General features: G+C 43.1%; 1 protein-coding gene across 1 annotated transcript in view; it reads left to right on the top strand.

The window, feature by feature from the left end:
- Positions 1-27,455, top strand: part of SMARCD1 (SWI/SNF related, matrix associated, actin dependent regulator of chromatin, subfamily d, member 1) — a 1,197,111-nt gene that overhangs the window by 1,063,825 nt on the left and 105,831 nt on the right. Inside the window, exon 12 of the mRNA XM_044083818.1 lies at positions 7,946-8,047. Within this exon, the coding sequence (XP_043939753.1) occupies positions 7,946-8,047 (102 nt within the window). The remainder of the gene's footprint in view (positions 1-7,945; positions 8,048-27,455) is intronic.

Genomic DNA, 27,455 nt, shown 5'->3' with positions numbered 1-27,455 from the left:
AAAGGCAAAGTCTAAAGCGGCTCTAAAGACAAAGAAACAAGTACAGCATTCTCCTGGACAGGCCTCCATGCCTAAAAAACATATGCTTAAAATGGCCGAAGACCTAATTACTTTGGTCAGGGGTTCCCATCCCCCTCCTGATAAGAGGCCTAGGCAAGAGATAGAATATGCATCTTCAGATCAGGTTTCCATTTCCTCTGATTCCGCTTATGACCAGAAATATTCTTTTCCTCCCTATGAGGATTCTGATGCTGAAGAATCTATTCCTTCACCCTCTCCTCCTGAGGATTATTCTTTTGGGGAAACCCTGCATACTATGAGGGAGTATTTCCACTGGGAGAGCCAAGATTACTCAGACCTCTTGCTATTCCCCCTGTTTTAGACATTGTAGATGATGTATTTTCAGAGTCCGGCCTGTCTCCTGACTCTCTACATCCTGCACCTGTTAAACCAGACAGATACTACAGGGTTCCAGATTCACATAAATTTCTTTATAAAAACCCTGCTGCTGACCCAGAAACTATATCTCAGGGTCCCAAAGGGGTCAAGGCTTCCACTGCAAAAAATCCTATCCCCTCTGGTAGGGATTCAAGGGCTCTGGACAGATGGGGAAAAAGGTTTACACTTCTGCTACCTTGGCTGTAAGGGCTTTAAATTGTCAGTTTCATATACTTAAATATCAGCAATACTTAATGTCACTGCTAAAACAGAAAATGTTGACAAATTCTGAATGTGCAGAAAACAAGGAAATGCATGATTTATTGCATGCAGCTGAACAAGTGGGAAAGCATACTTTGCAATGTGGTTTTGATTCTCCGGAGGCCTCTTGCAGGGCCGCTGTTACAGGAGGCATGCTTGGTTAAAGGAACAGAATCTGCCAGATCATGTTAAAGCAAAATTATTGGATGCTTCATTACAGCATGATGCATTGTTTGGTGTTAAAGCAGAAGAGGTGTTGAAGAAAATGGAGGACAAAGCGAAATCTATGCAGACAGTTAAGGATTTCTTACAGGTACAGCCACCCAGATTTAGCAGGAACTGAACTACAAAGAATTGGTCTTTTCCAGTGTCAGACAGGCCACAAAGAGGCAGATACACCCCAGGGGCAGATCCCAGCCCCAAGGTCCATACAGGCCTAAACAATGGGGTGCTTCTACCTCCAAAAGCGGAGAAGACAAATCACAGCCATACAGGAAACAGTCCCAATGACTTTCCTCTGCCAGCACCAAGCACTTATCTTTTGGCAGCCCCCTTAGGGGGAAAACTAGCACTTTTTTCACAAAATTGGCACATGATCACCCAGGACAAATGGGTCTTGAATATAGTGTCTCAGGGCTACAGGTTCCACTTTCACACCCTGCCAAGGGCAAAAGGTATACCAGACCTGCCACACAATCAATGGGCAGAGGCACAAAAACAAGTTTCATCCCTCATGGACATGAGGGCCATTCAGCGAGTACCACAGCAAGAGCAGGGACAGGGATTTTACTCAAGACTTTTCTTGGTACCCAGAAAGGACAAAGCCTGGAGACCAATACTGGACCTGTCTTTTCTAAACACATTTCTGGACATTCCAAAATTCAAAATGTTGACTCTGCAACAGCTTCTGCCCATGCTGGGCAAGAAGGCTTGGCTTGTAACTTTGGACCTAAAAGAGGCATACCTGCATGTCCCAGTCAGACAGTCTTGCAGAAGATACCTCATATTCATAGCTGGCTCAATGCACTACCAATTCTCTGCACTGCCCTTTGGCTTATCTACTGCGCCCAGGGCCTTCACAAAATGCCTGGCACCAGTAATTGCTTTTTGCGGACAAAGAGGAATTCAAATGTATCCTTACTTGGACGACTGTCTCATTCAAGCAGAGAACCAGGACATTCTTCTAAAGCATCTGGCGTTTGTAAAAAGATTACTAATTTGACTAGGTTACACAGTAAACGAAAAGAAATCAAAACTAGTACACTCTCAAGAGATAATATTCCTGGGTGCAAGCTTAAATACAACTGCCCAGATGGCTTATCACACACCAGACAAACAAAGGCAACTGACTTTTTACTTCAAAATGTTGGCAACAAAGACCCAGTTATATGCAAGAAAAATTCTGCAGGCTTTGGGCTTCATGGCATCCTGTATTCTGCTAATTCCATATGCAAGACTGCATATGAGGGAAACTACAATGGTATCTAAAAAGTGTTTGGACTCAACATTGCCACAGCCTGGAAACATTAATTACCCTCATTCCCTGCCTGCAACAGGAGTTTCGATGGTGGGTACAGGCCTGTCACCACAACAAGGGACAGCCATTCACTTTACCCACAGCAAGGCAGACACTAACAACAGATGCATCAGATTATGCCTGGGGGGCCCACATGGCAGGAAAATGTATTCAGGGCACATGGCCCGCAAGCCAAATGCATCTTCATGTCAATCAAAAAGAGGTGCTAGCTATTCAGAATGCCCTGACAGCCTTCAAGGATCTACTTTATCCGGGACAACTGCTGATAAAGACGGACAATACTACAGTCATGTGGTACATAAACAAGCAGGGAGGCAGACATACCTACCCCCTCTGCAGACAAGCCATGACTTTGTGGAGCACAGCATTGACTTTTCAAGTACACCTGCAAGCACAATTCCTGCCAGGAAAGACAAATACTCTGGCAGACTAACTAAGCAGGAACCTCATGGATCCTCACGAGTGGAAACTGGATCCACAAATCTTCAGCATAACAAGGAAATGGGGATGCCCAGACATAGATCTATTTGCCTCCCCTCACAACTGCCAACTGCAGAGATTCTGCACAAGGACTTATCACAAGCAAGCATGGAAAGTGGATGCTCTATCATTCTGCTGGAAAACCCTTACAGTATATGCCTTTCCTCCACTGCCTCTCCTCCCCAAGGTACTCCTAAAGGTCAGACAAGAGAAGCCAAAAATGATACTGATTGCCCCAGACTGGCCCCGCCAGCACTGGTACCCATTCCTAAAGAGCTTGTCTCAAGGCCCAGCCTGGACATTACCTCAAATTCCTCACTTACTGAGCCAACAAAACAATCAGATCCTGCACAGCCAGCTCAGAACCCTAAATCTGGCAGCGTGGCAGATAATGTAACCATTCAGAACACACCTCTCTCTCTAAAGCAGTTATGGGTGTTTTGGAGGCCAGGAGGCCCAGCACCAGAAAATCTTATGCAGAAAAATGGAAGAGATTCTTTCCTTGGAACCAGGCACAAGGAATTGACACGCTTCTACCAAATATCCCTCAGATTTTACAATACCTAACTGAGATGCTGGACAAAGGCCTATCCTTTTCATCAATTAAGATCCATGCCTCTGCCATTTCAGCTCATTACAAAACGGACCCACCTATTTTTTCACATCCACTGCTAAGGCAGTACCTCAGAGGGGCCAAAAACATAAGACCTCCAAGGAGAGCGCCAATACCTGCATGGGACCTCAATTATGTCTTGGAAAAACTCACACTGCCTCCTTTTGAGCCAGCCAATACAGCTGAGATAAAATTCTTATCATGGAAAACAGCTCTGCTCCTAGCAATAACCTCGTCAAGAAGAGTCTCAGAGTTACAGGCACTAATGGCTGTGGAACCTTTCATAATTTTCCATCCAGACAGGGTTTCTCTGAGGACAAACCCAACATTTATGCCTAAGGTAGTGTCCAGTGTGGCCCTTAACCAAACCATTCGTTTGCCTACCTTTTATCCAAACCCACAGAATAAGGGGGGAGGGACTTCTGCATTCTTTGGACATACACAGACAGCTATGCTTCTACTTGGACAGAACTAAAGCTTTTAGAAAGACTGAGCAACTCTTAGTGGCATATGCTGCAGAATCACAAGGAAAGGCTATCTCAAAGCAGACTGTTTCAAAATGGATAGGCCACTGCATTCGTTTCTGTTATTCACAACATGGCAAATCAGTGCCTAAGGGCATTAGGCCACATTCAACCAGAGCAGCAGCCACTTCAGCAGCCTTCCTCAGAGGAGTACCAACCAAAGACATTTTAGAGGCTGCAACTTGGACTTCAGTGCACACTTTTACAAAGCACTACCACTTACCTCTTTACTCTAAATCAAGAGCAGGCTTTGCCACTGCAGTTCTGCAGGGCCTCATAGCCACTCCTCATTCTGTTTAGACCTAGCCACCCAACCTCAGCTTTGGGATTGAACCCAAGTGTAATGACTGCAACAGTGAAACACGATGAACATAGTACAGTTGTGTACCTACCATAAATGTAGATGTTCGAGTGTATTCACTGTTGCAGTCCAGGTTACCCACCATCCCCCTTTCTTTACTGGGACTTATCTGTACTTCTCTATTCTATACAACCTATGTGGTGTATTTGCTTGTAGATGAAGGTAATGTTTATTTCAGTGCATGCTTTTTTATTGGCATAATTTTTAGCCTACCCGTTTGGGGGCACCTGACATCTGGGGTAAAAAAACTGAAGAAAATGGCGTCTGCTGCATCTTTTATACCCCTGGCCCACTGACGTCAGGGAAGAGGCGACAGCAACCGAAGCCGGACCAAGACTTTGGAATTCAGGCCGACTGCGGTTAGCCTGCCAGCAGGATAACCCAAGTGTAATGACTGCAACAGTGAATACACTCTAACATCTACATTTATGGTAGGTACACAACTGTACTTTCATTCTGCCTCTTTTGAGGAAGGATGATTGGATGTGCTAGGTAGACACTCAGGATTTCTATTATCACATCAGAATAGTAAGGCATTCCAGAAGGTTCCTCCACTTTTGGCTTGGAGCCATTCACCTCCATTTTAGAGGACTGCCCTTTGGTTTCACCGCAGCCCCTATGGTGTTCACCAGGTGAATGGCAGTGGTAGTGTATTTTAGGGTGTAAGGGTACCAAGCATTCCCTTACTTGGACAGTTGGCTCCTAAGCACTTCTACATTGGGGGGGGGTAGGGGGTCTACTTATTCAGACCAGGCACTTTTTGCTCCACCTTTGTCACCAGCTAGGGATTACCATCAACCTGACGAAAACCGCCGTATAAATTCAAATAGAATTCATAGGAGGGTGCCACCTGGGTACGGTTTCTCAAGTTGCCTAACTCTCGGACTCTAGAATATTTTCTCTACACCAACAATCTTCCAAATTCCTTTCTCACTTGAAGCCTCTGACAAGACTTATCCTTTGATTACTAGAGTCAGTGGCGTATTTGATTATGCGGATTCCTCAGGCCAGATGTTACATGACTGTCCTGCAGTGCACCCTGTCTTTCCAATGGGTCATGCTGTTATCAACCCATGCAATCTCCAGTTCATCTTGACACCTATATGCAGACAGCATATTCACTAGTGTTTGACTTGCCCACTGGTGATTCTCAGTTGCCTATTCATCTTTCCAACTGCTGACACCACAGTAACCATGCATACCTCCTTTCTGGGGTGGTGGAAGCATTTCAGAGGGAATACGGTCCAAAGCATACGGAGAGTATGAGACCAAACATCTTGGAGGTAAGGGGCAGTCCAACTAACTTTGCAGGCCTTTCAGAGTTCCTTCCCCAAAGTCCAGTGGTGTGATTTATAGCCATACAGACAATATGGTGGTGGTTTAGTATATAAATTAATGGGGGATCTCACTCATGCCCACTGCATCAAGATGCCATGAGGGTTTGGCAATGGGTGATTTCTTCCTAACGCTTCTGTCGGCAGTGCACGTCACAGGTGGTTCTAATGTTTTAGCAGACAAATCAAACAGATGTATTTTCCAGCCTCACAAGTGGTCCCTCAATCAGTAAGTAGTGACAATGATCTTCAGACAATGTGGACAGCCTTGCTGTGATCTCTTCACTTCCCCTCTCAATATCAAGTCCATTTGCTACTTTGCCCTGTTTCCCAGGAGGGACAGTCACCATGGGGCACTCTGACTTATGCTTGGCCTCCAGGTCATCTCTATGCATTTCCTCCTTTTCCCCTTATTACATAGTTTCTTCATAAAGTGCAAGGCAGCTGTGATCCTCATCTCTCCCTTTTGGCCTTGTCAAATATGATTCCCCTTTCTTTGGCCTTATCTGAAAACACCCTCCTTTTTTTCTGGGTCCACTTCCGGATCTCCTAACTCACTTGGTCTGGTCAGCCTCACTGGGACTTCAAAACCCTGAGATTAACTGCTTCGTTTATCCAGTTTCAATGATGGCCAGAGATGCCTGGCTTTCTTCTTCAGTACTTCATATCCTATTCTCTTCACAAAAAAAGTCACCAGGAAGGTCTACAGAAGCAAGTGGAACAGATTTGCTGTCTAGGCCCCTTTCAAAGAGCTAGATCCTTTTTTGGCTCCACTATCCTCTATTCTGCACTTTTTGGTAGGCCTGTTTCAGGAACGTACTCTATTTTCTACCATCAAAGTACAGCTGACAGTCACCTCTAAATTTCATGTTGCAGAGAATTGGACCCCTGTTGCTTCATTGAAGTTGTCCAAAGCTTTTTTGTGAGGAACCTTCCTTCTCAGACCACTGGCAAGGGACCCATTTCATTCATAGGATATTACCTTTGTTGTTTCAGGCCTTGACCAGGCTCCCATTAGAACCAGCAGCTTCAATGGAACTCAAATTTCTGTCCTGGAAGACTCTTTTCCTAGTGGCCATTAATTCAGCTAGGAGAATTTCAGAGTTACAGAATTTGTTGTACAAGCCTCCTTATCTGATTTTTTTCCCCAAGGATAGGGGTTTTCTTCGAACTGATACTAATTTTCTTCCTATAGTGGTTTCAGAAGCTGCCCTTCATCAAGCCATTAATTTGCCAGTTTTCTTTCCAATCTTTTCCAACAAAGGGGAATACACATTACATTTGCTGGACATTCACCGTCAGTTGAGATTTTATTTGCATAGTACCAAAAGTTTTAAGAAAACCGATCATCTTTTTATCTCCTTTTCAAGAGCCAACTTAGGGGATGGTGCATCAAAAGTCACAATATCTAGATGGCTATCTAATTGTATTACTTATGCATACAAAGTGAAGGGAGTATCCCTTCCTCACAAACCTAAAACCCATTCAGCTAGAACAGTTGTAGTATCTGCACCTTTCTTTGCTCAAATGCCTTTAGATGATATTTGTGCTGTGGCTACTTGGTCTACAGTTCACACCTTTGTCTACTATTACAAGTTGGCCCTACAGTATAGATCTAGTGCACCCTTTGGTTCTATCATCCTTTGGAATATCCATGAAACCATCCTGGAATTCTGTCAGCTGGGGACTCTTGTCCAATATGTTGAGATGAAAAGAAAAACATCATTAGATGTGAAAGTTATGTACTGATAATGCTAGATCTGTTTTGTCTTCCATATGGCTCAACTTAACCTTCCTCCACCCCCCTTGCCAAAAGTGTCACCTTTGTGGCTCTCTGACTGCAGTGGACCCGTCCGCAGCCTTGTCTTGCATACAGTCTCATACAGTGTCCTAAATTATTTTCCTTTCTTCAGTTTCCTTTTTATTGGATACTAGAGGTGTGTTTGGAGTGCAAGTGAACAAATTTGACCTAAGGGGTCTGTAGGACTGAAGGGAATTAGGAGTAGGGAGGAGGAGCCTAAACCCCAGACCAGAGAATCTAAAAAAGTTGCCAAAGTCTTTTCTGATCCGATAACCAATATGTTGAGGTGGATGGAAGAAGACAGCACAGGTCTAGCATTATGGCAAGTACATAACTTTCGTTTACCATTTATGTATTAATGGGTGCCATGGATGGTATTCAAACCCTGTGTTGCTGGTTCCACAACCCTGTTGTAGTCGGTTACTGATAGTAGCAGTGTCGGAGCCATAACCAATGTCCATCACAGTTTGGTCACAAGTACATCTCAGCAGAGAATGCACACTTTTTACTGGTACTGAATTAATTTAAGGTAAACTGTTGAAATATGTGAAATTCAGTCAGTAACTTTTTAACATGCGCAACTTTTATATTTACAGAACATGACAGATGTTGTTGGGAACCCAGAGGAGGAACGGCGAGCTGAGTTCTACTTCCAGCCCTGGGCTCAGGAAGCTGTTTGTAGATATTTCTACTCCAAGGTGAGTTCTTTTGCAATGACCAAAAGTAATGGTGTACCTCCTCTGGTTTTATTTTATTTTTTATTTATCCTTTGTTGACTGGGTTAGTCTCATTAGACTTGTAGTCTCTTATCAGAGAAAATGTGGCCAGGGCATTGGTGAGCTTAGCTACTCTTTTCGATAGGTGCTATAGGAGCTTTTATATCCACCTGGGCGACCACCAACTCAAACAAATGAGACCTACGCTTAACATGTCATTCGAAGGACAGCATACTTGGGAATGCAACAAACCCTTAATCTTGCACTGCAATGTCAGCAGTTTGAAAATGAATCCCATCACCTGAAGTAAGAATTAAAGTTTTCTGGTCTTCTGGCACCAAAGGTAAGAGTACTACGTGTTGAGACACTGACTATATGCTCACAGACGAGATCATTGCATATTTTTTTTTGTGTGCGCACATGATGTGCACAGTGTCTCATACTAATTGACTTGCCCCAGCCTCCAGTCATCATTGTCATGTCACCTGAAGAGATCCTAATGGCTGAGGAACAATGAGACTGAGACTACCATTTTTGGCCAGCAGCTGCCAGTAGTATACCTACCTAGTCTGAAGTGGACACTTGCAGGCAGTGCTGTAAGCCATTTAAGAGAGTGTTCCTACACACCCTCATTCCCTTCCTCTGATATCTTTTGGTGTCCAGGCTTGTTTGGTAACCTGCATCCCCCTGTCCAGCCCCATCAATGCTGTGAGCAGCCTTCCTACACCCACTTAGAAGACCAGGTTTTCAAGCTGCACAGTCTGATAGTAAAACTCCAGTCCCAGCAAGCTGACCTTAATTCTATATTTTATAGATTTGTCTGATACATTTTGTGAACTAATTCAGACCTCCTAGTTCTCATTTAGTGTTTCTGCTTGTGGTGATGGCTTTAACTTGCATGGTGGATTTACTTTTTCATGTTAAACTCGAGTATAGCTCTCTGCCTGTCTTTTGTAGAACCAGAGACCATTTCTGAATGTTCAGCGTGTTCCTTTATAATGTTGATTGAACATGATTTTGTATTGATATACATTTTTTTTTTCAGAAATAGAGGTCTGTAATTGCAGTGTCTAGGACTATTTAAGTCCATTGCATTATGTCATAAAATCACAAATAAGGAACAAAGCAAACCTGTAAATCAAAATAAGAAACCTCCCTGATAGGAGCAGTTGAGAGGTGTATGATAGGATTCCCCTTAAAGTAGTGTGCAAGCAGCATATATATGTAGCTCTGTTTTAGATGGAGACTAGTAAATTGTATGGTAGACCATTTATAGATTTGAAATGTGACTAATATAACTGCTTTACAATGTGTGTTGAAAACAGGAGGCAGTCAGCAGTTGAGTAGGAAGCACAGAGAAGGTCTGTGTTTGTATAGTACCTTTTCTAAAAGGAGCTATTTGTATTGCCACCCTGGAGATGGTATATTAGGCAAGTTATCTAACGCGAGTTAACCAGCTTTGTCCTTAATGCCTTTTCAGAGGCTGCTGTGCTTACTCCATTTTTATTGTTCGACTCGTACTGTGTAGCTATATCTGTGGATATGTGTCAAAAGCTGCCCACAACTGAGTACTTGTAATTGCTGTGATTGTTTACTAGGGAAATTCATTTTAGGTGGGTTTTTAAAAACTTGGAAACCATAAAAAGGATTCACGGGTACTGCTGTAGTACTTTAAATGTAAATGGATGGTTGACTGCTGATTTTGAATGAAAGGATTTCCACCGCTAATCCATCTTTGCTGTCCTTCAGCCCCCCCTTAGCTAGGAGGACCTCTGAGTTACAAGTATTGTCCTGCACACCTCTTTAGTTGCTTTTTTCATGAGGATTGTGTCATGGGGTTTCAGAAGCAAATCTTAACCAGATGATTAATCTGTCAGTTTTCTTTTCAAATTTTTCCAACAAAGGTGAATATTCTTTAATAAAAGCAAGCAGTGGCAGCGAGGTAACCAGGCAAACTCCTTCTACTGTTCAGTTAAAAACGTCTTTATTATGAAAGTGAACAAAAGTTAAGCCCTTTCGCTAAAATAGCTTCATCAGACCTTCAAACAAGAAAAAACTGAGTGATACATTTATAGTACTGGTCATAAACCCTTAGCCAACCCAAATTGATCATCAGTTCAAATACAAAATCATGTGATGTTACAAAGTATCAAAGCATTTAAAGTAATAGCTCCAATGTTAAAAATTCACTTGTAAAACATACCATCTGTACCTTGAAACTAAGCTATATAACTAATAAAAATGCGCATCCAAATAGTAAACATTACTATCTCAATAAGTATATGCACAGCATAAATAATAACATTGTATGTCTGAGGCGCTTCAAGTCTGAAAACTTTAGAGTGTCAAAATGACTAAAGTCATCAAAGACAAAGCACAAGTTCAATGTTTACTAATCCTGCATGCTTTAAGCAAGGGCTTGATGGATGCCCTTTCATTTAACCCACTCCCTCTGTCTGCTCTGAGTTATGATCCAGTGGGTTTCCCTATTCTCCGTATGGTTCCTAAGGTCTCCTTCATGAATGTGTGGAGTCGCAACTTCAATAACCCTGAACCCAAACTTGTTCGAGTCACCTGTTCTAATATGCTTAGAAAGGGCATTATGTTCAGATTAAGTCCTAATGCCATAAAGATGTTCCCTTATTCTGTCCCTAAAGGGCCTATTAGTCTTTCCCACATAGAAACAACGGCAGCATCTGCAAACCGCTAAATAGACAACGTTGGAGGTGAGCAATCTGCCGTTGCTCTAAAATGAAATTTCTTGTTCAAATCTGGATGTACAAAAACATTGGAACTATGAATAAAACGGCAGAAGTTAAATTTTACCACATGGTTTAGGGGAATTTATTTGATGATCTGGGAAATTTGATTGCTACCATAACATAAAAGTCTCTTAAGGTTCTTCTTGTTCCTATATAGGAATCTCGGACTTTGACCTACTAAATCACCTATAGAGAGGGGTCTACTGTCAGGAGAGACCAATGCTTTTTGAAAACTTCTTTTACGTCCATGGAATCACTAGAATAAAACATAGGTATCTTCAACTGGTTACCCCTAAAAAGGGTATTGTCTATTTGTACGAGGTTCCCTCGAGGTCCATAATAAGGTTGGGCTACACCATCTCTTAACTGGCCTATTCTAGAAAGGTTCCTATCAATCTCATCCATAGTATAACCTCTACTACCAAGTCTTAAAGTTAAGTCTTCGATCTCTTCTTGGAACCCTACAGTAGTGGGGTTCAACCTAGACTCCCTCATGCCTTGTCCCTTAATTAAATTAGAAAAGATGTGCTGAGGGTGCATACTGGTTCTAAATAACAAGGCATTCCTATAACAAGTCTTGCAAAAGACACCAGTATTCACAAGTCCACTGTCCAATCTCTGTATGTATAAATCCAAATATTCTATACGATCATATGAAAAATGCATGGTAAATTTCAAACAGTCTAGCAAATTGTTCATCAAGGTATGAAACATCATAAGTTGTTCTATCTCACCCTTCCATAACAAAAACAAATCATCAACAAAACGTCGATAAAACACAACATGGTGTTGAAATTCAGATAACTGAAAGAGAACTGTGTTCTCCCAATGAGCCAAAAACATGTTGGCTTAGCTGTTGGCACACAAAGTGCCCATAGCCACGCCATCATTCTGTAAATGCATATCACCATCAAAGGTGAAAACATTATATTCCAACACCAACTCCAAGAAATGACAGATCAAATCAACTTTTAATAAATCATACTCACTGTTAGAAACCAAGTACTCGTGTGTATTGTATACCAAATTAATTCGATATGTTCGTAAAAAGTGATTGGACATCAAATGTTACAAATAGCACACCCTCTAAAGGGCCCATGCTGGTAATACAGTCATACAAGTCTATTAAGAACTGTTTAGAGTCCCTTAAGACCGTCCTGTTCCGTTCTGTTACTGGTCTAAGATGTTTCTCAATATAAATTGAGATCGGTTCTGTGGACCACCCTCCACTCACCACAATGGGTCTCATTGGTGGATTCAGGAGTTGTTTGTGGATCTTAGGAAAGCCCTGTATAAGGGGGATCAACGGATACTCAACATTCAAAAATTTATAAACCTCACCTGTAGTCAACCCACTCCTCAAGTCATCTAATAAAACATCAGAAATGTTCTTCATAATTTGATGTACACTAGTTAAAGTTAATGGTCTATAAAATCTCTGATCACTCAGCATTCCTTTCATGGATTCATTATAATGACTCTTATCCATGAGAACAATAAGTCCCCCCTTATCAGCTGTTCTAATAATAGTCATTCCCTTGTAGATTCTTAAGTGCATCCCTTTCACCATGGCTCAAGTTATCCCTCTTATATCTCTTCCTCTGAGTTGTTTTCCCATCATAAAATCTAAACAATTCTTCTTCAGTCAATTTAATATAAGCATCCACTAATGGATGGTTATGAGGAATATACGTACTGGGTTTTCTAAAAGGTTGTATACTACCATCACTATCTCCAAATTGTAATTTCAACATGTTTCTACAAAAGACCTTAAGGTCTAAAACTGTATCCGATGGTTTGCTCTCACTAGTAGGGATAAAAGTTAGTCCTTTATTTAAGATTTGTTCTTCTTGTAACGATAGTTCATGAGATGAAATATTCAAAACTAGCGATTCCCTGTACTTGCCCACATTTTCTTCAGGGTTTGGCCTGTGTTCCTCTCTCCTGATAGTTTGCGCTTCTGGCGGCATCTGCTCACAGACCTCCTCCGCCTGAAGTCTTTGTCTATCTTGATGGGTAGGGGAAGAGGGGGTGGGGTGTAACACCTATGTTGGTTTGTGAAATACTAATAGGTCCCCTCTGAGAGAGAGGTATTGTTCTCCAGGTTAGTTTTAGTTCTAACTATTCTATCCAAGCACACAGAAGGTTTGCTGTGCATAGTCTTATTAACAACAATGTTAGGATACAAATTACTATCCTGAGCTGGAACATTCACATTGCTACCATTGCTTTCACCTATATCTGCTGTCGCTACATCATTGGTAAGTTGTGAACCTATAATGCGACCATTAGAATCAGGACCATTACTCAATTCAGTAAGACATGATTACTAACAGTAACATCAACAGTTCTTTCCCTTAATTGTCCATTTCTCGGCCACAAAGATATTCCCATTTCTAAAATCATTAATATTGTGTAAAATCTTGCTTTTCTTTTGTTGAACTATCCTGCGTTCATTGGAGTTGGTGTTTGAATATAATGTTTTCACCTCTGATGGTGATATGTGTTTACAAAATGATGGCGTGGCTATGGGCACTTCGTGTGCCAATAGCTATGCCAACATGTTTTTGGCTCATTGGGAGAACACAATTCTCTTTCATTTATCTGAATTTCAACACCATGTTGTGTTTTATCGATGTTTTGTTTTTGTTATGGAAGGGTGAGATAGAACAACTTATGATGTTTCATATCTTGATGAACAATTTGATAGACTGTTTGAAATTTACCATGAATTTTTCATATGATCGTATAAAATATTTGGATTTAAACATACAGAGATTGGACAGTGGACTTGTGAACACTGTTGTCTTTCGCAAGACTTGTTATAGGAATGCCTTGTTATTTAGAACCAGTATGCACCCTCAGCACATCTTTTCTAATTTAATTAATGGACAAGGCATGAGGGCATCTAGGTTGAACCCTACTACTGTAGGGTTCCAAGAAGAGATTGAAGCCTTAACTTTAAGACTTGGTAGTAGAGGATGTTCTTCGTCTTCCATTGCTGCAGTCCTTACTATTGGGTATAGTCCGCATCCAGTCGGCCCGAATACCAGAGTATAAGGCTGACGTCGGTCAGGGCGCATTAGACTGACGTCAGTACGTCAGGGTACTAATGCGCATGACCGGCGTCATATCCTCAGTCTTTTTTGCCGCGTGATCCGATGCAGAAGCAGTTTTGCGAGTGCAGGTTGGCGTTCTGAAATATTTCCGAAACCGGAGTTTCAGACCGAATCAGAGTTGGCTAAGTACCCGCTGGGGAACATTTTGGTTTTTCTTGCCTCAGTATTTAACCGGATGTCAGAAAAGTGAATAACTGTATTTCTTGTGGGAAACAAATACCTCATAGGGATTACCATACATTATGTATACCTTGTTTAGGGCCTGAGCACGCGTTGTTGGTTGCGCTCTTGTGCTAAGTTTAACAAACGCACTATTAAGAGGAGGTTAGACTGTGCCAGATTAGTGTTTGGGAAGCGTTGCAATTATAAAATGCCGTCGGATGCTCCGGCGCCGGCTTCATCCAAGAAGCGCAAGGACAAAACAGCGAAGCCTAGGGTTGATGAACCGGCAGTCCCGGACATCGGTTCTTTAGATGGCTCAGTGGAGCCAGAGGTTTTGCCAGGAGTTTCTATAGAGTCTCAGGCAGAAACTTTACTGTTACAGGATGTACCCTCTCAGGAGGCAGGCCAGGCTGAGGGGGCTTCTCAGGTAACTGTTCTTCCCTCTCTTCCCAAAGTAGTTAGAGCCTCTCCTTCTGTTGCCAAAACTTCTTTTAGAGGTAGGCCAACTTCAGCTTCAGTAGGGGCTTCTCCTAGCCTTCGGGTTCTGTACCTAAGAAACATATGCTTAAAATGGCAGAAGATTTGATTACTATGATTAGAGGTTCTATGGGCCCTCCTGATAAGAGGCCTAGAGTGGAACCAGACTTTGACAGTTTTGAACAGGGTTCAGGGGCTTCTGAATCTTCTGCGGAAGATTTGCAGGAGTATCCTCATTATTCTGATTCTGATGTGGATGATGCCACTCCTTCGGCTTCTCCTCCTGAGGATTTTTCATTTTCAGAGACTCTGCATTCCATGAGGGAGCACTTTAAATGGGAAGGCCAGGATTACTCTGATTCCAGGAAGAGGCTTAGGGAATTCTTGTTTTACCCCAGCATAGGCCCTTAGCTATACCTCCTGTGTTGAATGTGGTGGAAGATGTTTTGCAGAGGCTTCCCTGAACCCTGATTCTTTGCCTCCTGCTCCTGTTAAACCTGATAGGTACTATAGGGTGCCGAAGCTCATAAGTATTTGTTTAAGAGTCCTAGGGCGACCCAGAAACTGTTTCTCAGGGGCCTAAAGGTGTTAAGGCCTCTGTGGTTAAAAATCCTGTTCCCACTGACAAAGAGGCAAGGGCTTAGATAGGTGGGGTAAGAAAGTGTATACTTCTTCCACTCTAGCCATGAGAGCGTTGAATTGTCAGTTTCACATGCTGAAATATCAAAATTATCTCCTTTCACAATTGAAATCTAAGGTGGATGCTTTGGCGGAAGGTATTGATTGTAAAGACTTGCTGGATTTAGTTTATGTGTCTGAACAAGTGGGCAAGCATTCTTTGCAATGTGGTTTTGATGCTGTGCAGGCCTCCTCGAGGGTGGCTGCCACTAGTTCTGTTCTTCGCAGGCATGCCTGGTTGAGGGATCAAAATTTGGCTGAGCATGTTAAGACAAGGATTTTGGATGCTCCTTTACAGTCTGATGTGTTGTTTGGTTCACCTGTGGAAGCAGTTTTAAAGAAAATGGAGGACAAAGCTAAGTCTATGCAAACTGTCAAAGATTTTTTGCAGGTACAGCCACCGAAGTTTAGTAGAAATTGGCCTGCTAAGGGGTGGACATATCCTGCTTATGATTCCCAGTCTAGGGGTAGGTCTAGACGTGGTAGGGGCAGGGCTCAAGGTTCTTTTAGGCCTAGAACAGGGAGTTCACCTGCTCAGACTTCTGGTGAGGGCAGGGGTCAGTCCTTTCGTAAACAGACCCAATGACCCGCCTTTTCAACTGCCAGTAGATTCTCGTCTGGCAGCTCCTTTGGACGGACAACTGTCTCTTTTCAAAGGAAATTGGGATTTAATTACTCAAGACAGATGGGTGTTGGACATCATTCTACCAGTCCCTGTGTCAGAAAGGGGCCTAGGATTTTATTCTCGCATGTTCCTAGTACCAGAGAGGGGAACACGTGGAGACTGCTTTTGGATTTATCTCTCCTCAACACTTATCTGGACATTCCCAAGTTCAAGATGTTGACGTTACAACAGCTTTTACCCTGCTGGGCAAAGATCACTGGATGGTAACTTTAGATCTCACGGAAGCTTACCTTCATGTGCATATCAGGCTAAGTTACAGGAAGTTTCTGCGGTTTCAAGCTGGAGATTCTCATTATCTGTTCTCTGCATTGCCCTTTGGCTTATCTACTGCCCAGAGTATTCACAAAGGTTCTGGCTCCAGTGATAGCTTACTTCAGGCTACAAGGACTTCAAATCTATCCTTATTTAGACGACTGCCTGATTCTGGCTCAAGAAAAGGAAGACCTTCTACAGCATCTGGAATATCTTATAGCAGTGCTAAGATGCCTAGGGTATTCTGTGAACGAAATAAAGTCCAGTCTAGTACCCTCTCAAGACATGTGCTTTCTGGGTGTGAGACTGAATACAGCAGCCCAGATGGCCTTTTTAACCCCGGACAAACAAAAGAGTCTGTCACTTTACTTCCATCAACTATCTCATCAGTCCGTGCTGACTGCAGAGACAGTCCTTCAAGCATTAGGGTTCATGGCATCTTGTATTCTGGTGCTTCCCAATGCCAAACTGCATATGAGGAAGTTACAATGGTATCTCAAAATGTATGGACACAGCACTGCCAGGATTTAGACACTGTCATTCAAATAATACCTTGCCTTCAAAGAGTATTTTGTGGTGGGCTCAGGAATGTCACCTAAACAAGGGACTCTCTGTGACCCGGCCAGAGGCGAGTCAGATTTTACCGACAGCTGCCTCAGACATTGCTTGGGGAGCTCATCTAAATGTAAAGTGGATACAAGACAAGTGGCCTGCCAGACTACAGCATCTACATATCAACATAAAGGAGATGTTAGCAGTCCAGTTCGCATTGCTGGCTTTCAAGGAGTTACTTCTTCCAGGGCAGGTGTTGATTCTAACAGACAACACAACTGTCATGTGGTACTTCAACAAACAAGGGGAACACATTCTTATCCTCTATGCAGGCATGCAATGATTTTATGGGAGACTGCCACGCTTGCACCTAACTCTTCAGGCAAGGTTTCTGCCAGGAGCACAGAACTCCTTAGCAGATATGTTAAGCAGACAAATCATGGATCCCCACAAGTGGAAACTGGATCTTCATGTATTTCAGAAATTGACAGTGTCATGGGGAACTCCAGACATAGATCTGTTCGCTTCTCCACTAAACCACCAGCTGCCACAGTTTTGCACAAAGGGGTTTCATCACACAGCTTGGAAAGTGGATGCTCTGTCTTTCGGTTGGACAAACCTTCATCTGTATGCCTTTCCACCTCTGCCTCTTCTTCCAAAGGTACTGTTAAAGGTCAGACAGGACGGGCCAAGGATGATTTTGATAGCTCCAGATTGGCCTCGGCAACACTGGTACCCTCTACTACGGAGTCTGGTAAAGAAGCCTCCATGGCCTTAACCTTTGATTCCACATCTGTTATCCCAGCAGGACGGTCATCTGCTCAATGTCAAGCTTCACTCTCTTCATCTGACAGCCTGGCATATTCTGTGTTGAAACACAGCAGGTCTCAACTTCCTCAACAAGTTTTAAATGTGATTATGGAAGCTAGAAGACCTAGTACAAGGAAAGTGTACGCAGCAAAATGGACGAGTTTTTCTTTTGGAGTAAAGCAAAGAATTTGGAGATTTCTGAGCCTAATTTGAGTATGGCTCTTCAATATCTTACTGAGTTACTGGACAAGGGTCTGTCCTTCTCTTCCATCAAGATTCATGCTGCAGCAATCTCAGCTCACTATGATTGTGACCCACCATTGTTTTCGCATCCTTTGTTCAAGCAGTTTCTTAGAGGGGCAAAGAATATAAGACCCCAATGAGCTCCTACTCCTGCTTGGGATCTCAATTTTGTGTTGGAAAACTTACTCTACAACCTTTTGAGCCTCGCGGCTACTGCTGAATTGAAATATTTGTCATGGAAGACTGCTTTTTTGTTGGCTATTACTTCTGCAAGAAGGGTGTCTGAGTTGCAGGCCCTTATGGCAGTCGAGCCCTTCTTGATTTTCCATAAGGATAGGGTATCATTACGTACTAATCCTTCCTTTATGCCTAAGGTGGTTTCTAGTGTGGCTTTAAACCAAACTATTCATTTGCCTACCTTTTATGCAGACCCCCAAAATAAAGGGGAAAAGATTTTGCATACTTTAGATGTACACAGGCAATTGCGTTATTACTTAAGCAGGACTAAGGATTTTAGGCAGTCTCAACAGTTGTTTGTTTCTTTTGCTTTGAGTTCACAGGGCAAGCCTGTGTCAAAACAAACTATTTCTAGGTGGATTGGCTTTTGCATTGCATTTTGTTATTCCCATCATGGCAAGGAGGTTCCAGCTGGGATTAGGCCTCATTCCACTAGGGCTACTGCCACTTCAACAGCATTTCTACGGGGTGGCAACTAAGGATATTTTGGAAGCAGCTACTTGGAGTTCAGTGCATACTTTCTCTAAGCATTATCACCTTCCTATCTACTCTAAGTCTAGGGCTGGTTTTGCCACAGCTGTTTTGCAAGGCATGTTGTCAGCTCCTGCTTCTTTATGATTTGCCAGCCTCCCTTACCTCTGCTTTGGGATTCTACCCAATAGTAAGGACTGCAGCAATGGAAGACGAAGAACATAGTACAGTTTTGTACCTACCATAAATGTAGATGTTCGAGGATTCCATTGCTGCAGTCCAATTTACCCTCCCTCCTTCCCCTCTGTGTTTAGGGGTGGTTGTGTAGGTGATTTACCTGCTTATATTTTTGTATATATTGTTCATGTTTTGGTGCAGGTGTTTTGGGCCTTGTCTTTTTAGGGTCTTCTGACATCTGGGGCAAGAAAAGACTGAGGATATGACGCCGGTCATGCGCATTAGTACCCTGACGTACTGACGTCAGTCTAATGCGTCCTGACCGACGTCAGCCTTATACTCTGGTATTCGGGCCGACTGGATGCGGACTATACCCAATAGTAAGGACTGCAGCAATGGAATCCTCGAACATCTACATTTATGGTAGGTACAAAACTGTACTTTATACTATGGATGAGATTGATAGGAACCTTTCTAGAATAGGCCGGTTAAGAGATAGTGTAGCCCAGCCCTATTATGGACCTCGAGAGAACCTCGTACAAATAGACAATACCCTTTTTAGGGGTAACCAGTTGAAGATACCTATGTTTTATTCTAGTGATTACATGGACGTAAAAGAAGTTTTCAAAAAGCATTGGTCTCTCTCCTGACAGTAGACCCCTCTATAGGTGATTTAGTAGGTCAAAGTCCGAGATTCCTATATAGGAACAAGAACCACCTTAAAAGACTTTTATGTTATATTAGCAATCATAAATTCACAGGAGGTCAAATAAATTCCACTAAACCATGTGATAAATGTAACTTCTGCCCTTTTATTCATGGTTCCAATGTTTTTGTATATCCAGATTTGGACAGGGAATTTCATTTTAGAGCAATGGCAGATTGCTCAACCTCCAACGTTGTCTATTTAGCAGTTTGCGAATGCTGCCGTTGTTTCTATGTGGGAAAGACTAATAGGCCCTTTAGGGACAGAATAAGGGAACATTTTTATGGCATTAGGACTCAATCTGAACATAATGCCCTTTCTAAGCATATTAGAACAGGTGACTTGCACAAGTTTGGGTTCAGGATTATTGAAGTTGTGACTCCACACATTCGTGAAGGAGACCTTAGGAACCATACGGAGAATAGGGAAACCCACTGGATCATTTCTCTTAGAGCAGACAGAGGGAGTGGATTAAATGAAAGGGCATCCATCAAGCCCTTGCTTAAAGCACGCTGGATTAGTAAACCTTGAACTTGTGCTTTGTCTTTGATGACATTAGTCATTTTGACACACTGATGTTTTCAGACTTCAGACATACAATGTTCTTATTATTTATGTTGTGCATATACTTATTGAGATAGTAATGTTTACTATTTGGATGTGCATTTTTATTATATAGTTATATAGCTTAGTTTCAAGGTGCAGATCTTGGGATGTTTTACAAGTGAATTTTTAACATTGGAGCTATTACTTTAAATGCTTTGATACTTTGTAACATCACATGATTTTATATTTGAACTGATGATTTATTTGGATTGGCTAAGGGTTTATGACCAGTACTATAAATGTATCACTCAGTTTGTACTTATTTGAAGGTGTGATGAAGCTAGTTTAGTGAAAGCGCTTACCTTTTGTTCACTTTCATAATAAAGACGTTTTTAACTGAACAGTGGAAGGAGTTTGCCTGGTTACCTCGCTGCCACTGCTTGCTTTTACTATTGTTTTTCATTTCCTGGCCACGAGGTATTTATCCCTTGGTGTACGGACTTTTTTGTGTATTCATGAATATTCTTTGTGTGATGTATGATTAAGGAAGAAAGTAGTACAGTTGTTTAAGAACTTGCTGCAACAGTGAATGTCCAACTGACCACTGTGGCAGTATCACAATGCCCCTAGTTCCTCCTCCTTTTGTTGGGCCAGGGTGGATTCTCAGATGTCCTTCATGGATGCATCTGCAGTCATAACAAGTGGGTTGTCCTGTCGTCAGGCAGCCCTGCAGTCGGCCGGATTCCAAAGTCCGGGTCCGCTTCGCTGATGTCGCCTCCACCCGACGCCATCTCTGTTGGTCTTCGGGTATAAAAGCATCAGCCGACGCCATTTTCCTCAGTCTTTCTTGCCGCGTGGCGCCCGAAGCAGAAGCTGTTCGCAAGTGCCGGTCGGATGGATCCAGAGATTACTTCTACCGAATACTACTTCGAAGACTTCTAAAGCTAAGTACCCCGTTGGGGACTCTTTCTTGCCTCAGCCGATGTCAGAAAAAGTTAACAATTGTTTAACCTGTGGGAAACAAATACCTCATAAAGATTTCCACTCTTACTGTCTGCCTTGTTTAGGCCCAGCCCACGACGTAGCAGCCTGTTCGGCCTGTGCCTCTTTCAACCGATCTAACGCTTAGGCGTCGGTCGGAGTTTGCAGAACAGTTTTTCGGTTCTGATTTTGCGTACATTATGCCGCCGGATCCTCCGACTACCCCAAAACGCAAAGATAAAGACCGACATTTCATGGTCCGCGGTTTTGGCCGAAACCACGGTAAAGCAAACCGCGAGTGTCTCTGTTTCGGCCGAAACCGAGAAAACTGCTCAAAGTACAGCTGAACCTATTCTTACAACTGAGGCCCCTGCTACAACTCTTGAATCGACCTCAGAAATTTTACCCACTACGGTGGTTGACTTATCAGACACCATCCCCTTGGATGTCTCTACCCCAGCACGTGGTGCTGCTAGGCCTCCAGCTGCCATGTCCATTAAGGCCTTCTCCAGGGCTAAAGCAGCCAAGACTACTAAAACAGTGCCTGTTAAACCCCCCACATCCAGGCCCTCTTCTAGTTCTCAAATGCTTTCTTTGGCAGAAGATTTAATTTCTTTAATTAGAGGATCTCAATCTCACCCAGACAGGGCCTCTCAGCCCCCAGAGAAGAGACCTAGGGCAGACCCCCCCGAGCCTGTGTCTTCTGATGATTCTGCTGATGAATCAGACATAACTGACCAGCCTGAGGCTCCCTTCTCCAATTTTGAAGATTCTGATGCTGAAGAATCCATTCCAGCTGCTTCCCCACCAGAAGAATTCTCCTTTGGGGAAACCTTGCATGCCATGCGAGAACAGTTCCAATGGCAGCAACAGGATTTTTCAGACTCCAGAAAAAGACTTAGGACCTTTCTGCACCTCCCACAGCACAGGCCCTTAGCTATACCTCCTGTTCTCTCTGTGGTGGATGATGCTTTCAATGATGTTTGCTCCGCTCCAGATTCTTTACCCCAGCCCCTGCCAAACCAGACAGATTTTACAGGGTGCCAGATACTCATCACCACCTTTACAAGGCCCCACTTGCAGACCCAGAAACTATATCCCAGGGTCCCAAGGCAGTAGCCACCACAGCTAAAACCCTATTCCTTCTGAAAGGGAAGCAAGGTCACTAGACAGATGGGGTAAAAAGGTCTACACTTCAGCTACTCTCTCAGCTAGAGCTTTAAACTGTCAGTTTCACATGATACAATGCCAAGAGTTTATGCTTGATCAGTTAACTAAAAAACTAACCACTGATGAATCTCTTGATAAGAAATATGTATTAGAGATGGTAAATAACATACAACAGGTTAGCAACCATTCCTTAAAATGTGGCTATGATGCACTGGAGGCTTCATTTAGATCAGCCATGACAGGCACAGTGATAAGAAGGCATGCATGGCTAAAGGAACAAGCTTTACCGGATCATGTTAAAGCTAAGTTGCTAGATGCTCCTATGGACAAGACAAGTTTGTTTGGTACACCTGCCCAGCAGGTTATGAAGAAAATGGAAGAAAAGGCAAAATCTGTTCAAACTGTTAAAGATTTCCTGCAGGTTCAACCCCAAGGTTTAGCAGGAACTGGCCTGCCAAAAATTGGTCCTTTCCTGACTCCACAAAATTTCAAAGGGGCAGGAATAGACGCTCCAGAGGCAGAAACCAATCCAGAGGAGGTGCCTACAGAGGACGACAGTGGCAAGGTAACAACAGAGGCACAGACACAGCCACTGCCACTACATCAGCACAACCACAGTGACTTAATCCTAAATCCGCCTACCAGGGAACAAATAGCAGCTCCTCTAGGCGGAAAGTTAACCTTATTTTCAAAGAACTGGCACTACATAACAAAAGACAAGTGGGTTTTACAAACCATAGATCAAGGTTACCGGTTTCACTTCCACACTTTACCAGTCAAAAGAGGAATGCCAAATCTACCTCCAAATAAAAAAACAGAGGCTCTACGCCAGATAATGGAGTTAGCAAACATGAGAGCTGTGGAAAGAGTGCCAACAGCAGAACAAGGAAAGGGTTCTACTCCGGACTATTCCTAGTTCCAAGAAAGGAAAAAAGCTGGAGACCAATTCTCGACCTGTCCACCTTAAATACATACATCATTGTCCCAAAATTCAAAATGCTGACCCTACAGCAACTTCTTCCCATGCTGGGCAAGGAGTCTTGGCTGGTAACTCTAGATCTCAAGGAGGCATACCTGCACGTCCCCATTCGACCAATCTGCAGAAGATACCTCCGATTTCTTGCAGGATCAGAGCACTATCAATTCTCAGCATTGCCCTTTGGCTTATCTACTGCCCAGAGTATTCACAAAATACCTGGCATCAGTAATCGCCCATTGCAGACTACAGGAATTCAAATTTACCCATACCTGGACGACTGCCTGCTACAAGGGGACAACAAAAGCAAGCTGACAACAGATTTACAAAGGGTCATTTACTTGCTACAAGGACTGGGATACACAGTCAATTTACAAAAGTCAAGGCTGATACCATCCCAAACAAGGACATTCTTGGGCGGAATTGGACACAGTACAACAAATGGCATTCCTGACTACAGAAAACAAAAAGAACTTCCTCTTTACTTCTTGGCACTAACAAAACTGAACAAGTTAACAGCAAGAAAAGTTCTGCAGGCCTTGGGCTTCATGGCATCATGCATAATCTTGGTCCCATTTGCCAGACTACATATGAGGAAACTACAGTGGTACCTAAAGAATTTATGGTCCCAACACAGACACATTCTAGAAACAGAAATCCCACTAATTCCATGCTTAAAACAGGAGTTCCTATGGTGGGCTCAGGCATGCCAGTCAAACCCAGGCCTACCCTTTCGCAGATGTCAACCAAGCCAGACCATCACAACAGACGCTTCAGACCTAGGATGGGGGCCCACATGCTGGACAAATGCGTGCAAGGATTGTGGACACAGGATCAACTTCACCTGCACATCAATCTAAAAGAAATGCTGGCAGTAAAACTGGCAATCCAAAAGTTCAAACCATTTCTCAAAGAGGGCCAGTTGATGATAAGGACAGACAACACCACAGTCATGTGGTACATCAACAAACAGGGAGGCACTCATTCATACCCCTATGCAGAATGACCTTGGAGCTGTGGACCCTGGCACTCAGCTACAACATTCAGTTACAGGCAATATTTGTACCGGGAAAGACAATACTCTAGCAGACATATTAAGCAGAACCACCGGATGCCCACGAATGGAAGCTGCACCCGGACATCTCCAAGACCACCCCGAAGAAATGGGGAATGCCACAGATAGACTTATTCGCATCACCTCTCAATCACCAGCTCAAAAAATTCTGCACAAGGACATTCCACCCACTAGCATGGAAAGTGGACTCACTCTCCTTCAACTGGAAAGGCCTAACAGCATATGCATTCCCACCTCTTCCTTTGATACACAAGGTACTACTAAAAATCAAGGAAGAACGTCCAAGGATAATCCTGATAGCTCCAAACTGGCCAAGACAACACTGGTACCCACTACTGAAGAGCATGTCTCGAGCAATATGTGGCCAATACCCTGATGCCTTTGATGTTAACTCAGAACAACTACAGCATCATACATCCAAACCTAAAACGCTGCAACTGACTGCATGGAACATCACATAGCAGCAGCTAATCCAGAACTTTCCCAAAGAGTTAAAGACATTATTCTTGAAGCACGCAGACCTTCAACAAGAAGGAACTATGCTGGAAAATGGAAAAGGTTTGTCATTTGGAGTAATGGAAAGAGGAAAAGATGTGTCAAACATAGATATGCCTAACATTCTGGAGTATCTGGCCGAACTTCTTCATTCAGGCCTGTCCTACTCCTCCATCAAGATACATGCATCAGCTATTTCAGCAGAATACAGCTTTGATCCACCTGTTTTTCGCACCCTTTGCTCAGGCAGTTCCTCAGAGGAATCAAGAATGTAAAACCTCCAAGGAAACCACCATTACCAGCTTGGGATTTAAACTTTGTGCTAGAAAAGTTGACACACTCACCCTTTGAACCAGCAGCAACAGCAGACCTACAACACCTGTCATGGAAAACTGCTTTCCTACTGGCAATTACTTCAGCAAGGAGGGTTTCAGAACTACAGGCCTTAATGGCAGTGCAACCCTTCCTAATCTTCCACCAAGATAGAGTGTCCATGAGGACTAATCCTACATTTATGCCCAAGGTGGTATCCAGAGTGTCTTTAAACCAGGCAATCCACCTACCTACCTTCTTTCCCAACCCACAAAACAGAGGGGAAAGAATACTGAATACCTTGGATGTACATAGACAGCTACGCTACTACTTGGACAGAACAAAACATAGCAGAAAGACTGACCAACTTTTTGTAGCCTATGCAACAGGAAGGGAAGGAAAAGCTATTTCCAAACAGACAATCTCCAAATGGATAGGAAATTGCATACGATACTGTTACTCCTTCCATGGAAAACCAGTTCCACAGAACATAAGACCTCATTCTACAAGGGCAACAGCCACTACCACAGCCTTCTTACGAGGAGTGGCAACCAAAGACATTATTGAGGCGGCTACTTGGACCTCCGTGCATACATTTGCCAAGCATTATAATTTGCCTCTATATTCCAGATCCCGAGCAGGGTTTGCCACTGCTGTACTGCAAGGGATCCTAAACACACCATAATCTACTTTTATCCTCCTCCCTAGTTGGCTATGGTATTCTACCCACTTGTTATGACTGCAGATGCATCCATGAAGGACATAGTACAGTTTTGTACCTACCATAAATGTAGATGTCCGAACTGGATAGCATCTGCAGTCAGGATTACCCTCCCTCCTTCCCTCTGTGGTACTCCTAGGGTGTTTACCCTCCTAATAGCTAGCTGTTGGGGAGTCTTTTATGGTGTATTTGTTTGTATATATGTACATATATGCTTATTGTTGTGTTTACCTCTATCTATTTGGAAACATTGGCATCTATCCAAATTTTAGCCTGCAAGAGGGCTACTGGCATCTGGGGCAAGAAACACTGAGGAAAATGGCGTCGGCTGATGCTTTTATACCCGAAGACCAACAGAGATGACGTCGGGTGGAGTGCGACATCAGCCGAAGCCGGACCCGGACTTTGGAATCCGGCCGACTGCAGGGCTGCCTGACGACAGGACAACCCACTTGTTATGACTGCAGATGCTATCCAGTTCGGACATCTACATTTATGGTAGGTACAAAACTGTACTTTTTTTCTCCTCTTTAACCTGTGTATGGTTGCCTCTACATCTCCTTTAGTTATTTATCTAGAGAAATAAGGTCCTGTGGTAATTCATGGCCATATGTCCCTTATGTACCTCTGACTCTGCTGAGTTGAGGTCATATGTCAGACATACAGCATGAGGGGAAGGCACCCAGGCTTTGATATACTGACTGGATGGTACAGCTTTTCTTGGCAGGATATCTCATTTAATAATACTACAACAGTGATCAGTCAGACATCTGCTGTTATGGTAAGTTCTTGCACAATTGTACATCAGTAGTGGAATTATCCTCTGACCTTAGTATTTTATCAAGATTCATATTTAGGCCATCCCTGCTTGTCTGCCCTTAGATCAGGAAGGACAAATAAAAAATCTTGATCCAGGTTTAAATGTGTCTACTACAGGTGCTCACATGCTAGTAGCTAACCATTTGCTCAAAAAAGCAAGTGCTCTAACTCCCACAAGCCTGATCTCCAGTTTTTACATAGCCCTCCCAGTACCCAGTCCTATAAGTTACATAGGCCTACCAGAATATAATCCTAAAACTCCCACCTGGTTTCCATCTGTAATACTTGGTCCCTTACTTTAAATCTCCACTCCTCTTCCCTAAACCTAAAGTGGCTTATCGCTTCTTAAATGTAAAACTCCATACCCAGAATCCTAAATTCCCCAATTGCCCCCTAAATCTAGAACTTCCTTCCCACTCCCTAAACATAAATTACCCACTTACTAACCCTAAAACTCCCTTTTCCTAACCCCATATTCCTCCTCCCCCCAGACAACTGCTTACACAAACTTGGGTTCGAATTGGAGCACAAGCAACTCTCCCTCCCCACAGAAACTACAGAGACTAATATTCGCATTCAAGCAGCAGCCTAGCCGAGCTACAAGACGCTTGAGTCCCTAGCTTCGAGGCTGTGGGTTTCAAGTGCTTGACACTTGTGTTCCCAGGAAACTTGTTTTACATCTCTGTCCATCTAGAAGAGAGGTTGGCTCCTCCTTGATATTTATTTTGTACTAGGAAAACTTGCACTGTTTCCTTTTGAAACCTGCTCATGAGGCCAATTGAAATTTTATCTTGGCACAGTACAGCTCTTTGCTCTGAGTTATGCAAGAAGGGTGTCCGAGTTACAAGCCTTCATGGTGAGTCCATCCCTAGCTTATTTCTCTCAGAAAAGATGGTTTGTGAACAAATCCCTCTTTTATGCCTAATTTGTTTCAGAGTTCTACTGTGTCATTCTATTCATCCCA

Source organism: Protopterus annectens, chromosome 9.part0 (assembly GCF_019279795.1).
Source record: "Protopterus annectens isolate FY-2018-M chromosome 9.part0, PAN1.0, whole genome shotgun sequence".
Classification (NCBI taxonomy): Eukaryota; Metazoa; Chordata; order Ceratodontiformes; family Protopteridae; genus Protopterus; species Protopterus annectens.
The sequence above is the reverse complement of the archived record's forward strand: the minus strand, read 5'-3'. Positions and strand labels throughout refer to the sequence as shown.